The sequence below is a fragment of the Triturus cristatus genome, chromosome 4_2 (genome assembly GCF_964204655.1).
Source record: "Triturus cristatus chromosome 4_2, aTriCri1.1, whole genome shotgun sequence".
NCBI classification, from domain to species: domain Eukaryota; kingdom Metazoa; phylum Chordata; class Amphibia; order Caudata; family Salamandridae; genus Triturus; species Triturus cristatus.
The window spans coordinates 467,740,509-467,759,053 of record NC_140586.1 but is presented as its reverse complement, the minus strand read 5'-3'; the positions used below and the strand labels follow the sequence as shown (position 1 = coordinate 467,759,053).

Genomic DNA, 18,545 nt, shown 5'->3' with positions numbered 1-18,545 from the left:
CATTCCTTGATTGCTTTCGTTATTGTCACAAATCCATCAATTACTTCTTTTGCCCCTGCTGTATCATCTAAGCACATCCCAAAGGGTCCGCTCTGTGTAATGATTAACCGTTCTAAAGATTTGTTGGGGTCTACCTCAGACCAACGCAATGCAAAATCGTTTAAAAAAGCAATTTCAATATTGTCAAGAACTATGGGCCTATGTCCTTCGTTCTGATTGTTAAAAAGATTGATGTTCATTTCCACACTGTAGGGGAAATGGTCACTTATCAAGGTACGATGTGTGGTAAATTTTGTAACCAATGTTGCGTATTGATTAGAAAACACAGTCTATCACGCTGTTCTCCCCACTACCATTAAAAGTGCAAGTAAATAGAACAGGCGAGTTACCTAGTTCATTACCAATAGCTAAATAATATTTAAAAAGTAGCTCATTTAGTGTGTCAGCATAGAAATTGTGCGAGAAATGAGATATATCACTTTTGTCAGAACACATCAGACCACATATTTTTTTAGATGGCAAGGGGCGCAGATGGATATTAAAATCTCTCCCCAACAATATTACCTATTCCTTTGAATTACCATTACATAGTAAGGCAAAGTCATTGTCAAGTTGTTGGAGGGCAAACATTATATCCATCATAAATGCATTGTTATAGAAGTTAACTAATGCTAACAAGTTTAGTGATGAAATTTCAACAGTAATAATCTGGTAGTATACTTTAGTTGCCACCATGATTACATTGGTAGAGGTCACATAGTTTGATACATAGATGCTTAAGCCCCCTTTAACGCTGCAAGAATTCGATACAACAGTTGGGACATGGTAAGTTTTATTGCTATTAACGTGAATCGGGTCAACGGCCCAAGTCTCCTGAAGGCTGAAGATTTGGAATTTAGAGACAAAGTCCAGCCCTTCTACAGTATTGTATTTATTATGCAGACCTGCTACATTCCAGAATAAAACCCCCAGAGTGGTGTGGTCAAATAATTCCGAGGTGCAGCCATCTTGATTTTAAATTATATCTGGATTATGGATGTTCGAAGAGGTCAAAGGAGGAAGAGAATACCAAAACACCTCCGTGCCTTCTGGGGCATCAATGCTGTAGCCAATAAGTTCCAAAGTGTCTTTACCACTGGTCTCAGTGGTCGAAGGGGGGCCATATGTCAATCTACTCTATTAACTGATGACAACCTATTAAAGCGATTATAAATCAGAATAGGTTATTGTGGTGCCCATACGTCAATCTACTCCATTAACTGCAGACAACCTATGAAAGCCATCTTAAGTCAGAATAGCATATTGTGGTACACTGGAACAGCCAAAATTAGCAAGCGCCAGTTGTCTGTAGACTTTTCTTGTGTTCGTAGGTTGATAGAAATAGCCTAGTGGTAAAACTGCAACGCAATCTTGGTGCAAGGGGATTTCAGCCAGGCCTGGTGGCTTGAAAGACAAGACAAAATAGTCTCCTTGAAGTATTTTTCGACCCCTCTAACCCATTTTACTGTTCTCACCATCTTTATATCTGCAAAAAGGCCCTCTCCTAGCCCTACCTTGCTGCTTAGCCAATTTAAGAATTTATTTCTTGGTGAAACCCATGTTTCAATTTCTGTCATTGTTCGAACTGGGACACTAGCCAATATTACCACATAGGGTGCCTGTGGGGGGTAAATCCAAGGAATTTAATAATTTAGCTGATGCATTAGTGGAAGGTTCCCTTGTGGCGAAGATGCGAGGTGGCGGAAGTGAAGAAGTTTTGCAGGTACTGTGACCACGTATTTCAGTGCAATGGTGAGTTTGCGGGCACAAGAGGGTAGGAGTGCCCCCAGTGAAATGTACAGAGGTGTTATTGGGTAAAACGCTAGATGATCCTTCAGCAAATGGTAATATCTGGGATAGATCTTGAAACTTTGTGTCAGGTCTGTGGTCTGCATTGAATGTCTGGGGTGTACCCCTGTTAACATCCAATGGTATGTGTCTGGCAGGCTGTGCGTGTGTCGTCTTCAGCAAATCTAAGCAAGTAGAAGTAAGACTTTCAACGTGCTTTAATCTGTCAATGAGTGTCCTCAGAGTGATCATTACAAAGGCTTCCAGAGATTGTACCATAGTATATAATGATTTAAAGTCCTCCAAAGATGCCTTGTTCAGTGGGCGTTCTGGTTATAGATTTGGTTGTGACCAATTTATGAGAGTGTTTAAGTTTGGTAGTAGTTACCTGACCATCTTCCCATCTGATGATTTAGGACGTATTGGGCAGGAGCCAGGACAGGAACGCAAGGACCTAGAACGTTTTGAGGGTGGTTGAGAATCAGGGGCGAATAATTAAATAAATACAGGACCAATTTCACCCGTGTTTGATTCAGTTGCCGCCATTGCAATGGGAGTTTTATCTGGAGCCAAGTTTGGAATTACGGCATTTACCTGCATTACATGTCCTGTCACGCCCTCGGTGCAGGTTAATAAAGTCTCTTCTATGCTTATAATTTGTTTTTCCATCTCCCCCCATGGCACCCGAGAAGTAGTTTATTGTAGATCCCCAGGTTTTGCATGGCTGCTTTCCTTCTCCATTTAAGTAACCTAAGAAGATAAACACAGATAGACCTAAAATCAGGCTCAGTAATGTATGTTACTACACTAGACATTGGAACCCTTTTCTTGTAAAGCAATAGCCCCTATGGCTTAGGTGAACGAAGTATAAATCCAAGAAACTAACCAATATAAAAAATATCAGCTAAGCAGGGACCCTTAAGGAAAGTCAATATTCCACAAACCTCACTAGGCAGACTCCATCCAAGTTCCAGAGGGAATGGGTGGGTGTCCCCTCAGCCAAAGCAAGGAGGGTGTCCCTGCCTCTTCCTGTTGCTGATGGGTGCAGGATTGGTCCACCCCTGGTCCGGGCATTGCCCGCGCACATGCCTCGCTGCAGTAAAGGAGATAGTGCTACAAAGGCGTTGCTGGTGCCTCTCCCGCAACACAAGGGCAAAGACGGCTAGGGCACCCTGGGACAGGGCACCCAGGGTCCTTGCAGGCAAAGCAGAGTTGTAGTGCCCCCGAAATGAAGTAGCGTCCCGCGCCACAATAAAGGAGGCACCATAATTCAACATCTGCTTACAAATTTAAATACACAAATAGTGACCTGCCTCCTCCAGTGTCTCCACACACCTTTGAATTCCCCTGCATACATTGTGGAATACAAAATTCACATTAAAATGGTTTGATATTAATTTCAAAACAAACCGCCTATTTAACAGTGTGTAATCTCATATAGTACTTGCTGTTTTTATTCGGTATTGATGTTAATGATTTTTTTAAGATACTGAGAACAATTTTTGGTGTGTGTGCGAGGGTGCATGCACGTGTGTGCTTTGTACAATGAGAGTTTTACCAAGGCGGTCAGGTGTTTAATACAGATGGATAGTAATCACTGGCATCTCGTGCTGCCTGGGATTAGTTTGTTTACCTGCATGGTTGAATGTTTACCTGGTTTGAAAGACACTTTAGCAGTATGATCTCCTATCAGGAAATAGAGCAGAGAGTTTTTGATGAATCCTGCATTTGCAGACTGCTTCTCCAGGCACACTTCAAACCCAAATTGGCGTGCTTCTGCACATCTGGAATCTGCAGCTGGAGCAGGGTGGTGCAATGGCTCTTCTGCTGAATAGGAATTTTCTTTAGAAAGAAATTCTGAAGGAAAGCTTCCCTGGTGAATAAGAGGAGCACTTCAGAAATGTAAAAATATTCATTTTCTAGAGCTTGCCGATCATACGCCGAAAATTGCTTACTGATTCATTTAATTTCATGTACTTATTTATTGTTTCAGCTATAAGCCTTACAATAGTTAAAAACAGTAAAAAGAAAACAGAAAGAAAAAAAATAAAACTAGATCATTAAAATATACAATGTGATCAACTAAACAACATTAGTAAATGCAATCAATTCCAATAAATACAACCATCTAATTCATCAATACAGACGAGATTATATTAAAGTGCATATGCAATGCAATTAGCTAGGTGTTGCAGCATAATGAATTAGGGACCATATTCAATTCCCAACGAGCAACCAACCTGTTCATCAGTGCAAGCTGCAATGGTTTGAGGTGCAAGAGCAAGGCAGGTTTGGAGAATTGTACAGTTCGGTCAGTAATTTATGGCACGGCACATGATAAAATACACATAAAACCGCATAAAAGAAGAGGAAGTGCCACAGAAATGTTCTAGTTTGGTTGGGATCGGGCATAGCAGATAGGTTTCAGGGAAAGGCCACCTAGCCCATATATGCAACACTGTGGAGTCGGAAAAACTCGAAACGTCAGGCCTTGCACAAGATACAGTGGAAAATGTAATACATTCATTTCTGTTGCATTTCATTCCTATAAACACAACCAGATATTTCATGCGTGTAAAACATGTTTGTATTAATGAATATTTGCAACAAAGTATACAAAGACTATATAATACAATTCAGACACAATTTGCAACTCTGTGTCTAGTGCAATTGACCTGAGACCATGTAGTAGGAAAGGAGGGGTCTGCGTGGTGGGCGGCTCTCTCAGACAAGGCCATGCGGCCCATAAATATGACACTAGGGTGTTATGCACATGCATATCAACCTGCGGAGCACAGAGCGCCAGTGCCACTTTGACATTTGAGCCCCGTAGAGTTGGAAACTGAATTAAGTTATCTATCCCTCCAAAGCTGCAGTGACAGCAATCAAACCCAGCCATGAGCCTATGCGTGGGGATTAAATAATCCCTGGTGGGTAAAATACTTAGTTAATTTTTTACATATAGCGTTCGCTTGGGCTCAGGATATATCAAATCCAGGTAACCAGTACAGAGAGGACCATAAAAAGTTTTCAAATACTTACATGAGATTGATCTTGGCCTCTACACAAGGTGCGTCCTCATCAACATACATTCATAATATCGGTCTTTGATCAAATCCGCAGTGTCCTGTCTAACTCTACAGAGATCCGCCCACAAGGTCTCCAACTGCAGCTCTCTTAAAACATTCTGTATATGTGATGACAATAAGCTCCCCCCACAGCCACCACTGGAGGAGTCTTCTTCTAGGGTTCTCAGGCAAGTTGCTGCCTTAGGGTTTCTAGCCAACCTTAACCAATAGAGTACTGGCCTGAAGTCTGCTACTTCAGATATTAGGGTAAAGCAAAGCTCTGCATAAAGGGCTAGTACGGGGGTAGCCATCCCCAACCTCAGCAATGCTCTTAAAAGGTTGCTCTCAGCCAATTGCAGTGGGCGAGTATTCAAATACCTCCAAAGCTCTGTCCCGTAGAGTGCTGCTGCCACTGCCTTTTGTTTATACATTTGCAGGATGACGCTGATGCTTCTGGCAACTGCCTTGTGTCTAAACTTTAAGACTGCACAGTCATCTGTCTCAGGACTATAGTTGCCTAACGTACGTCACTTCCCCACTGCAAGTTCTCTGAAAACCAGGTACCCAGATAATCAAATTGCTCAACAGTGGGGGGCGTGGCTTGGCGCCCGAAGGAGATGGCGGCGTTCGGCTAGGAGCTCCGTTCACACCAGGGTTTACTGGCGGTTCGCGCCTCAGTTTCCACCAACGAAGGGCAGCCTCTCCTGTCGGAACATGCCAAGATCATTTTTAACCCTTTTCTGGCGCTGAGGCACAGTTATTTTGGGTTTTACAACCCATTTTATTTTCGGTCGCGGCTCGTCAGCGGCCGCGGCCGCCATCTTGTTTATTTTCGCCCGTGATTGCCTCAGCAGTGCGCTTTGCCGCGCATGGATCCCCTGGACGCCTCATGCTTAACTACTGACCCCAGCACCTCCTGAAGCACAGTTGTGGACATTCTGCACTCTAAGGTGACTTTCTTTTTTCTCCTCAACATGATTATTTCCGCTGCCTTTTTCTGCTGACTGGAATTTTCAACTTTCCTCATATACGGCGGCCATCTTATGCTTCCAGTCTCCAACACCTTTGACTCCAACTTTGTGGCCTGGCATTTTCCTTTCCTTATTAATTTGCTCCCTGCTCCTTTTCAGTTGGGCAATAAGATATTTTTTCTTCTTTTTTGACTGCGCGCTCCATTGGCGTGCTGATGGCGCATTGCTCTAGTCAGACTCAAAAACGTAGTTACATTAAGAACTCCAAACTATTCACGGCACTGGCCCACTTGGAAGCCTCTCAGTCTCTACCTTCAACTGAAATGACATCGACTGCGGACATCACCTCACAGCCTTCGGCAAAAGTGAACTCTAAGAGGTTAAAGAAAGACCCGCCTTCGCCTCCTAAGTCCTCCTCGCCCATCTCAATGGAGCTAATCCTCGAAGAGATACGGGCCCTGCGCCCTTACATGGAGGAGACGAATGCTAAGCTGCAGATTCTCACTGATAACTGGGCCTCGATGAACGAAAGAGTATCGTTGGTGGAGCGTGACGTCTCCTCTCTTCAGGAATCCGCGTCCAAGGTTTCCCACATGCACACGCAGATTTCATTTCTTCAGAAGCAGGTGGAGGACCTCGAAAATCGTAACAGGCGCAACAATCTTCGCCTTTACGGCCTGGTGGAGGGCTGTGAGGGGAATGATCCCATCAGCTTTTTCAAATCCTTTCTCCCGAAGCTTCTCCACCTACCTGATGACACCTCACTGAATATCCAGCGTGCCCACAGACTTGGTCGAGCTTCCTCCTCTCCTTCCGCATCAATGAAGCCTAGAGGTGTAATAATGTACTTTCTAGAGTACACAGACTTGTTGAAAGTCCTCTTGGCCGCCAAAGCCTCTCCTCGCCTCACTTGGTCAGGCTCCACCTTGTTCTTTGCACAAGATTATGCCAGGACCACTGCAAATCGTCGCAAGGCCTTCCTGGACATGAGGCCTGACCTACGCTCCATTGGTGCCAGATATGGGCTTTTTCATCCTTGCCTTTTTAAGGTCACTTATAATAACAAGACTACGACATATGAGGATCCTGCCCGTCTTCGAAGCTTCCTGAACTCCTGCGGTCAACCCGACATGGAGATAGCCGGTCCCTCTTCCCACCCACCATGACTTATTCTTGCAGTTGCAGCTTGATTCTCTAATTTGTCCTGCTTTAATGCTTTCATTTTCTTTCACAGGTTCTTCAGACTGTATGACCTTTCGTCAAGATTATGCCTTTCATTTTATCGTCTGATAGTGTTAATCGGGCTCTTCAGTTGGTCATATGTTTGTTCTTTATCAACGTGTATTCGAGTTTCTAACTATGTTCTCTTTCTCCCTTCACAGATCACTGTTTTGCGTTCCGTTCTGTTATCCCTGGTTGGACGTCTCTCTCACCCCGAATGCCCTGCCTCTCCCAGTTGGCCCTACCTCCCTCCCCTCATCTCCATGTGTGTTTCCGCTTATTCCCAGTTCCTGATTGTATTTTTCCCGTGCTACCCCTCGTAAGTACTCTTCATTCCTCATTTATCATGTTTTTCTTTGTTTTATATTTTCTTATTGTGCCTTTTCCCTCGTTGTTTTCAGATTTACTGGTGTCATTGCATTTTTCGTGCTTCTCCCTTATCTTTCTTTCTTCATTTTTTCTTCTCCCCATTGTGCATTGGCTTTCTTGCTTGTATTCATCTCCCTTTACCTATTCTATTTCCCCTTGGCCCTTACCTACCATTATCTTTGAGTATTGTTGTATCTTCTTCACTTTCTTTCTGCTTTCTTGGCTCTCTCCTATTTTTATGGCTTCACTGGTTCCTTTCTCACTTTTTCTTCTACCCTTGTCTTTTCGCGTCAGTTCTCATCTCACTCTCTTTTCCTCTTATGCTCTTGTCCGCTGTGAGGCATTTCCTTGCTGTCCTACTCTCCAATTGGTCCATTTTTTGATTAGTCTTTAATGTCAGTTCGAATTGTTTCCTGGAATGTTAGAGGTCTGCATTCTCCTATCAAGAGACAAAAAATCCTCTCTCATTTAGCCAAATTAAATGCAGACATTGCCTTTTTACAAGAAACCCATCTATCTGATGCTGAAGCTGCTAAACTTAAGAGAGGTTGGGTGGGGGCTGTATTTTCATCTCCGGGTGATGGTAAGAGAAACGGTGTGGTTGTACTAGTCCGCAAGTCTCTTACCCATTTGCTCTTGGCTTCTGAATCAGATCCTGATGGTAGATGGTTGTATGTCAAACTCTCCTCAAAAGGCGTACCTCTCTCCCTCCTTAACATTTATGCTCCTACTGGAGGTGATCAGGTCTTCTGGCGCGCATTGGCCTCCCGCATCACTGAATATATTGATGATAATTTTATTTTAGCAGGTGATTGTAACCTACCCTTTGATCCTTTTTTAGACAGGAACTCCAAGGCACCTTTTATCCCCAACAAGTCCCACAAGCTTTTTACTCAAGCGATATCCCAGCATAAACTCATTGATTCCTGGCGTCTCTGCAACCCCACCTCTAAAGAATTCACCTTCTACTCCCCGACCCATCACTCCCAGTCCCGTATTGACTATATTTTCCTCTCCCATCATATCTCCCAATCCCTCACCCATGCTGACATAGGCCCCATCTTATTTTCTGACCACGCCCCTGTTTTGATAAACATTGACATTTTACCCAAGTCCACTGGACCAAAGAGATGGCGCTTTAACAACACTTTACTCCTTGACCCCAAATTCTCCGCCTCCTTTGTAGACTTTACCACAGAATTTTTCAACATTAACGACACTCCCATTATGCCTAACCACGTTGTCTGGGATGCCTATAAAGCAGCAGCCAGAGGTTTTATTATCAGCTTTGTGGCTACTAAACGCAAGAACGCTCGTAAACGTACCAGTGATCTCCTTTGTACGATTAAAAAATTAGAACATTCCTTCTATACAACCCATTCGCAAGAAAGTTTGACTGCTCTCATTGCTGCTAAGATGCAATTTAACAAACAATCCACTGAGGATGCTTCATTGTATTTGTTAAAATCCAGTTCAAAATTCTATGGGGGAAAAAACAAGGCGGGGAAGGTCTTAGCCAATTATTTAAAAGTCAAGCAAAACAAACTGAATATTGAATCTATCTACGATGTTAATTCTGTTTTAAAGCATACGGATGTTGATATTTTAGAGCAATTCTCCCAGTTTTATTCCACACTCTACTCTTCTGAGACTCACCCCACTCCTCATTCTCTTGCTACTTTCTTCGCCACCATCCAACCACCCTCCAATTTCCCTGTTGATCTATCCGCCCTTGAATCACCAATCTCTAGTGATGAATTACTTTCAGCACTTCAATCACTCAAGAAAGATAAGGCCCCCGGCCCAGACGGATTCACAGTTGAGTTTTATTTGCATTTTTCCAAATTGTTGTTGCCCAGACTACATTCCCTTATTGATTCCTTCATATTGAATGGCTCTTCCTCAGGTACATTTTCTGATGCCCACATCTGTGTCATACCCAAAGAAGGCAAAGATACCCAACATTGTAAGAATTACAGACCAATTTCTTTGGTTAACATTGATTATAAACTGTATGCCAAATCTCTCGCCATTAGATTAGACCCTTACCTTCCCGAATTGCTAGGCCCTGAACAATCTGGCTTCGTTAAGGGCCGCTTCATCACTGATAACACCAGACTTTTGTTTAATGTCCTTTCCAATTCTCCACAGTTCCAAGACTCACTTGCAGCCATTGCCCTAGATGCAGAAAAAGCGTTCGACAGGGTGGAGTGGACTTTCCTTTTCTCCGCCCTCAAATGGTTTGGATTTGGCCCACACTTCATCTCCTTTATCTCCTTTCTGTATTCCAGCCCTAGAGCGGCGGTTTGCGCCAACGGTCTAGTCTCCTCTTTTTTCAATCTGGGTAGGGGTGTTCGTCAGGGTTGCCCTCTTTCCCCTTTTCTTTTTAATTTGGCCCTGGAACCTTTTCTTTCAAAGCTTCGTCAAAACCCCAACTTACATGGTTTCCAAATTTCCCAAACTAATATTAAACTTGCTGCCTACGCAGACGATATTCTACTATTCATGTCTAACCCCACGTCTTCCATTCCCGCATTCCTAGCTGAAGTCCATGACTACTCTCAGATTTCAGGTTATAAGCTAAACAATGACAAGTGTGAGATTCTACCCCTTACCAAGTTCACCTTTAAACCGGACTTTATGGCGTCCAATTTTACCTGGAGCTCCTCACACATCAAATATCTAGGTTTACACATTACTTCCTCTCTCCCTGACACTGTTTCATTATGTCTCAATAAATGCATCCAAAAACTGTCCGACCTCACCTCTAGATGGCACCCATTATACCTCTCCTGGTGGGGCCGTCTTGATACGATTAAAATGATGCTCTCCCCGTTAGTCCTTTATACCATTTCTAACATCCCAATTCCTATCCCTGCTAAGTTCTTTAAGAAAATCAACACTATTCTCTCTTCCTTTCTTTGGTCCGGCAAAAAAGCACGTATGTCCCTGTCCAGATTGCAACTCCCCAAGTCTGAAGGTGGAGTTAACTTTCCAAATTTTCCCGCTTACCACAAGGCATTCCTCTTGCGGCAAGCTTCCCAATGGCTGCAAGACCCTGCTGAGCCGTCCCCCTTATGGGTTGTCATTGAGCGACTTTCCTTATCCCCTTTCACTTTTGCTGAATACCTCTCATTCTCCCGCAAGCCTCACTTCTCCTCCATTCCTATTCACAAGTTCACAGCCAAGCTGCTTCTCTCCACCTCCCCAAGCCCCCCTTCCTCTGTAGCAGAGTTTCTCAATTCCACCATCTGGCACAACAACAGTATAACCATCAATCGCAAACCCTTTTATTGGAAAACCTGGAGACAGAGGGGTTTAATCTGGGTATCTCAACTCTTCTCTAATTCTGATTTCTTATCCTTCTCCGTTCTCAGTCAACACTTCCATCTCCCCGTTCTTCTGCCTGCAAGTATCTTGCGCTTAAAAATGCAGTCATGTCCACTTATGCTCTTCTCTCTAACCACCCCATGCATCCTCGCCCTCCCAACCCTACCTCACAGCTTCATTCCTTCCTGCGCACTCACCCTACAGCCTCCTCATTATACCACTCATTCCATACGATTCTCACACCCAGACCAAAATCCAAAGTTGAGGAACAGTGGGAATCTGATTTTGCCATCTCTTGGCCCACCTCCCTGTGGGATAAACTATGGACCAAACTTCGCAAGACATCTAGGGCTGCCTCCCTCACACAAACTCTTTTCTTCATTTACAACAGACTCCTCTTCTCTCCCCAGATGTTGAATAAAAGATTTTCTTCCACACCTGATCTCTGTTGGTCCTGTTCTGCTCCTAACGCCACTCTTTTTCACATGCTTTTTTCTTGCACTTTCACGAAAAATTTCTGGACACTAGTTTGGGCCCAAATCAATGCCATATTCCACACTACATTCCCCTTCTCTTTGGTCAATATTTTTTTAGGAAGCCTTTCTCCCTGCTGGGATGACATTCATCTTAATACGCAAATTGTTGATTTGTTGTTAGCTGTTGCGTTCCAGCAAATCACCGTCAACTGGAAAAACTTTACGAATATCTCTTTTAAAGCATGGTGGTACAATGTGTGTTATAATCACAGGCTAGACACTGTCTTTGTGCACCCCCTTAGTTTAGCTGCTAAACGACATGATTTATGGCTTCCTGTAACCTTGTATCTAGATATCTGTGCTAAACGCTCTTCCCATGTATCACCTATTCAGCAAGAGGTCTCTAAGCCTCCCTGAGTGACATTGTTTTTCATTTGTATTATTCTTTTTATATAAGCTACTTTAATTTTCATTATTACCAGTGCTGTTTTTTGATATTTAGCCTCAAACCCTTGTTATCCTCTGATTAATTGTATATTTTCACTACCATGTATTACCTTTCTTCTCCAATTGAAGACATGTTTGTATTTTTTTTTTTTTTCTCATGTATTGACACCTTTACTTATCCAATAAAAATCTTTTGAACTGGAAATTGCTCAACAGTTTCTACGGGCACACAATCAATCAAAGATTTCTGCTTGCAACTAGAGGACGGCTGCAGTACCATACTCTTTGTTTTGCTACCATTGATGGTCAGTGATTTTTTGTTGCAATAATACACAAAGTGTTTTAATAGCCTGTGGGTTGAATTTTCTCTACGAGCCATCAGTACTGCTTCGTCCACAAACAGTAGTATTGAAACCCTCCTTCCAGCTATAGTGGGGACTTCAAGTGGTTCGTCCGCCAGATAGTGTGCTGCATCATTTAGGAAGAGGCTAAAAAGTAAAGGCATCAGCACCCTTCATTGCTTAGTGTCCTTTCCCACCAGAAAGGGTTTGGTTCACTCCACTCCTGGCCCATACCTGACTCTAGCCATATTACCAGAGTGAAGAGCCTTTATAGACTTCACCAAGGTAGCATCAACCACTAGGTCTACCAGAGATCCTCAAAGCTTCTCCAGGTCAACTAGAGCAAAGGCTGCTTTCAAGTGTACAAAAATTAAATACAGTTAGGATTCTCTAATTACTTCAAATTTATGCAAAATTATTTATAAGCAAAGGGCCTGATCGATGGTACCTATCCCTGCCCGAAATCCAGCTTGCACTTCTGTCATGATAGTAAGAGAATCCACCCAACCCTGTAGACGACTGAGTAGAACTTTTCCAAGAACTTTCCCTGCCCCATCGAGATGGATGGGAGTTGGAAGGGCTGCCTTGATGGGCTTTCTTATGGATTGCAGCGATAGTGGCTGAATGTCAACAACATGGTACGATGTTACCAGCAAGTGCTGAGCTAAACACTTTACTAAGAATATTAGTCCAGAAATGGGGCTCCCCACAGTAAACATCAATAGGCACGAGGTCAGGGTCCAGTGCCTTATGCTTCTTCATAGCGCTCAATGCTCTTTCTACTTCTGGAGCCAGAATGTCAATTGCACAAGCCGATGTGGTACCTAGCAAGCCTATGGGACTGACGCTGTGTAAGTCACAAAAATGGTGAACCCAAGCAACTGGGCCGTTATAAGTTTCCAGAATATTCCATGCCCCCTTCCTAACCCGCGTTATGAGTTCCCAGAACCTTCGGGTCTTCTTATATGATGAGGCCTCCCTCAGTTCCGCCCATTGTGCCATTTGGAACAATGATTTCTTAGTATTTAGATGAAAATGTGCACTCACTCCTGCACTTTTGAATAGCGCTTCACTCTGGGTGCTGCAGCGATACTGCATCAGGGCACACAAGATGACTTTCTTCAGCCTAGCGCAATCATTGTAACATCAGCTAGTCCCTTCAATCCCCCTCCCTCCATTTGGACAAGCTGTTTTGGACCCAACAGGCTTCGAACACAGGACCTGATTCATGCCTAGCACACAGTACCGTACTCCACATTCTATCTCCAGGTTGGAAAAGCCAGACATATCGACAAAATGTCTTCATTGTGGTTCAGCAAACTAGCGTTTGAGTTTTTAAAATAAGCTGTCAGATAGCTGTGTCTTGCAATCCCAAAACCTACTTAATGCAATTGAAGATTATTCTCTGTTCTCATGAATGAACAATACTAATGGCAATGCAATCTTCTCGTATCAATGAAGACGTTTTGCATTAATGATAAAATGAACTAGCCCAGAGATGCGTGACAGGCAAAGGTCACCATCCCAAAAGTCCCTACCCTTTTACAATAGTCGTGTTTGATCTGGCATCCACCACTATCCAACTAATAACATTTCTATACATTTGCCCATAAACGACAATTGACAATATACAATGGCATGTCTTTGACTTTAAACTTTTGATTTGATACCTCTTGTCCCCCTAAATCCCTAACCCTGTATGTTTCTTCTTCGCCTCCAGCAGTAGCGCTACCCGTAGGGGGCGCCAGGTCGATGACCCACTGCCTCCATCTGCCACTACTTCCCAGCATATTACAGCTTTAATATGAAAGCAAACGAGCTCATGGATCATTTGTTTGGATGTAAAAGCTATAATATTACCTCGCCAGCAGAAGAGGGCTTCACTAATTGCATTGCATATGTGTCAGGTTGGGGCTGTACAGCCCGGCCTCACACATACACAATACGTATCTGACATGCTGTACTAGCGTCCTGCAGTGCAGCATGTCAGAAAACTAAACTTCAGGGCTTGTCAATCACACGGCTCCTTGCCCTATCATAACCTGAAATATAGAAAAAAAGGTCTACTCTGTTACTTTCAGCCCTATTCCAGCTTCTGATTGGGTGGAAGGCTGAAGCTCCTGGGCCTCACTCTGGCTGCTGGTGACAAACATGGGAGTCAGAAGTCATGGGTTTGTGGCGGCTACGTTTTTGTCTTCAAAACGTTTATGTGTTGGGCGTGCATATGTATGCATGTGTGAAAGTCCTTGTGCGTGCCTGAAACTGAATGTGTATGCATGTCTGCTTGTGTGCAATGTGAAAGTCTGACCGTGGGGTTGGCAAGGCCCGAGACAGAGTGTTGAATAGGGCTTTTGGGCCCCACCACTTCCATAATCCACCAGCCATATCTTGTCTCCACGTTCTCTGCTACAGATCACCTCCCACCATTCCCTGCTGCTGTAAAAGACTATCGAAATTGTCTACAATGTCAGTTCTCTATGTCTGTTTAACATGCATGTGCTGCTCAGGGACAAGTAGACCAGACAATCCCCATGACAAGTATGGCATTTGGCACTACTGAAGCCAAATACTTCTGCACGCTCCCTGAATTGCCAAAATACCCTTTTTATGTGCTTTGACTTTTTGGGGCTAGCAAGATCGAACAGTCAGGGATTACTTTTAAAGAGCAATGAGTGGTAGAATTGTAGTATACAGTTAGATTATATATACCTACATGTCTCTACAGCAGAACAAATATTGCAATGAGAAAAGAACATATGCAGTCGGAGAGAACTCCATATATTTGCACAAATTCTTATGTGGTACAGTGAATATGTGGATACAAAATAGGTCTGTTCTGAGGTGGTACGCTTTCTAGAAATAGTGGAGGCTTTCAAAACTACCTCAATTCTTCTATGGGTTTGTCACATACTCTAAAAGTGTTAAAAGTTTGTACAAAAAAAATATAAGCTCTGCAATCTAATGAAGTCTTTAATTGTTTTTTAAAATACCTACCATATTGTTAAGAGCTAAACTGATAAACTATACATACTGAATGGGGTTGCGATTTAACAACACATACTGGTTAATGTACCTTTTTTAGACAAACGTTCCTTTCGCTGATTTAAACATTTCAAATAACAGGATAACAGTATCAAGAAAACTAAAAATGAAGAAGTTGTGTTCTTTTTATGCAGTAACAAACAAGCACTAATTCAATTATTCATTCTTTATCTGTAGGCAGCCGGGCATGTACTCAACATTCACAGTAAAGTATAAACCAACAAAATACAATTAACTGAAATATAATTTACAATTTAAGGAAATGATTTATGATGTGTTCTAGAACTGAGTTGTAACTCCCTAATGATACGTTTATTTTTGTGAAGGCAAATCACTCAGAAAAGTATTTTGCTGCTCGATCTAACTATCCTCTTTGAAAGATTATTTTACTTATTTGAAAATAATGGTATAAACAATTAGCCAAGAATGCAATAATTTAAAATGCATATAGTTTATATATACAATCTGTGTGAGACTCCCAGTGCCTCCCAGATATCAGGAACTTAAAACTCCAACACACAAACGAAATTCTAGTATACATTATCCATTACATGCATATGACTGTTAATATTGGTGAATGCGATGTCAATGTATACCATGAAATGTGTAGGTCCAACAATGTCAAAACGCCAGACTGACTGATTGATAAGTCACAATCGAAGATACATGTGCAACCAGGGAAAACCCTGATCAATCCCACAGATAGGCAGCCACACCACAAACTGTTCAGAGAAAATTGGCCCAAATGAAACAAGTTTGGTTAAAAGCTGACCTTACCAAAATACCACAAAGTTAGATGCCACATGGAGTTAGGAATACTCAGACAATCAGGGCACAACACCCGCACCACATATGGGCCATATGTAGGTGGCATACACTTTACCGATTCTTAAATACCGAATTTTACCGATTCGGTATTTAAGAATCGGTAAAGTGTATGTAGGTAATAATTCGGTAAATGTTACCGAATCGGAGTAAGTCGGTAATTACCGAATCGGTATTTACCGATTCGGTAATGGGGCATACCTTCCCATTGATTGAATCAATGGGAAGGCATGCCTCATTACCGAATCGGTAAATACTGATTCGGTAATGGGGGAGGCATCATCATGGGTGGCAGGGTGTCACATTGACACCCTGTTGCACCCCTGATTCGTCCATGTGTGCACATGTGGCGCACATACATGCCCTAGGGGCATGTATGTCTGCCACATTGCACACTTCACAGGGCACAAAAATGCATTTTCACACCTAATCGTCATTTACCACCAACTATTAGTTGGTGGTAAATAACGAATCCCCACACCCACCACACAGTCCCCCTACATCTCATTTCTGTATTCGGTATTTACCAAATCGGTAAAATTACCGATTCGGTAAATTACCGAATACAGAAATTATACCCCTACATAGCAAAAGCCTAAATACCGGTCGGTAACGTATATTTACCGAAAATCGGCCGTTACCGACTGGTATTGGGCTACCTACATGAGGCCCATAGTGATCACATGCTCCTCATGCCGGACATCTGGACACACACACACTGGCCCACACTAGCTCTCCCAGAGGTTGAGAGCCACCTGTGTCTATGTAATCAGATGGTTGTACTTATAATTTATGACTAGACTCGGACCCACATGCTCTCTAAGAATGTGAAATTGATGTATTGTACCTCACAGACTGTATATATAATCAGCCAAAACTTCTGTACATTGAGACTATCTTCAGATGCTACTCTGTCGATGATCTCCTGGCCACTGTGTTTAATTAAACCAACTTGTTCCTATTTTGCCAAATGCCTCTTGTCTTTTCATTTTTTCAAATTCAATTCATAACCAAGCAAAAAACTCTCACTAAAGTAACTGTAAAAGCATATTATTGAATATCAAAATTCAACACAACTCTAAACATACCATTGAGGTATATCTATACCCTGTCCACCTTGAGCACAGGGGTAGAAGGACATTAAGGTGGTGGAGGTGGGGTGCAGGGTTGGTGGGGAACAGGTAGTTCAAGATAGTTTTCTAATATTTTCCCACTCAGGAAGTCCAGACATTTAAACTCACAAGTTAAGGCATGAACTGGAACTGCAAAAAGGAATACCCCTTTCACCTCGCTAGGTAGCAAGCATATCTCGCTTGAAACAGCACAGGAAAAGAAATGAGATTTTGAATTTGACAAAGAAGTTCAGCAGGTTGAAGTCCTAGTCAACCTCATATAGTCATTATGCCTCCCATCTTGGAAGGCTTTGGTGGCATCAATATCTATGAACACATGGTGGGTGTTGTTATAGCAGACCTTTAGTTTTGATGGATGCTATCGAAATGGTTCAATTTCACAGAGGATCACCTCATACTATGAGGCCCAGCTCAGCAAAGCAACCATAGTCACCATAATCTCCTTTTTCTTTTTCAAACCTCTAAAAGGAGTGAACAGACTTTATGTACTGTGGAGATGAGAACTTTCCTCTCAAAAAAGCTCTAGATTAAAGTCAAAAGAGGCCTCTCTGACTCAAAAATGCCAGGCACTCCCAGTAGTCCTCATGGCCTTATTAATACACACCAGGTGAGCTTCCATATGGATCATCATAGGGACACTATAGTTCTTGAAATTACTCTGCTCTTTAGTCAGTTCTAGTTACATACTGAAGTCTTCACATGAGACATTAAAACTGACACCTGTTGCAACACCCTCTCAATCTTCATCACTCTCTTTTTCAATGATGCTAGTGCCTTGTTTATCAATGTCTCCTTAGATTCTATTTCCTCAATCATATTCTGTAGGTCATGAAGCGTCATCAAAATTAGGGATTCATTGTTTGAACTCTGTGCTTCCAAAGCTCCAATTTTCACCCGTTCGGGTCTGTCCTCTGTCTCACGTTTTGCTCGGGACACAAAAAGAAGTCTTTGTTGACACCTTTTCTTTATCTCTTTCCACTTTTCTTTCTTGGGGCCATTTCTCTGTATATAGGAATACCATATTTGAGCAAGAAGTATCAATTTTTTATACCTACTGCCGAAGAGACATGGTTTAAACAGTAACCCACCCGGCTGAACATTGATGTCACCGATCCTGCATTCTGACTTGTTATTATCCCTCCTTCCTTCCACTCTTCAGTGCCACAGTCCCTCAGTGATACTCAGGCATATAAGGGTTAGCTAAATTTCACGCGGCTCAACTCTCTTTCCTCCACTTCAGCACTCACTACATGTGTTCTGTCCCTTTATTTTTTTTGCAAAGTTTAGAGTGTTTTTTAGAAAATTAGGCTCTTTCCCAGCTCCAAAAATATAAAAATGATAAAGATGCCCACAGTTGGTGGAAAACCCCACTGTTTCAAGGCCAGTCATTATGCGGTGTGTCTCCTGCTTTCATAGTTTGTTTTTGAAAAAAACAGCTACCGTGCATTTGTTTCCAAAGGCACAGAGATCTCTGCCAGTAACGTGGAAATCTCTA

At 42.6% G+C, this 18,545-nt stretch overlaps 1 protein-coding gene across 4 annotated transcripts in view; it reads right to left on the bottom strand.

Annotated features, from left to right (window-relative positions):
* Positions 1-18,545, bottom strand: part of LOC146834561 (vitellogenin-1-like) — a 977,187-nt gene that overhangs the window by 476,397 nt on the left and 482,245 nt on the right. For all 4 annotated transcript variants that reach the window (XM_085601961.1, XM_085601964.1, XM_085601963.1 and 1 more), the window contains one exon: positions 3,481-3,700. In XM_085601961.1, coding sequence (XP_085458087.1) covers positions 3,481-3,700 — 220 coding nt within the window. The remainder of the gene's footprint in view (positions 1-3,480; positions 3,701-18,545) is intronic.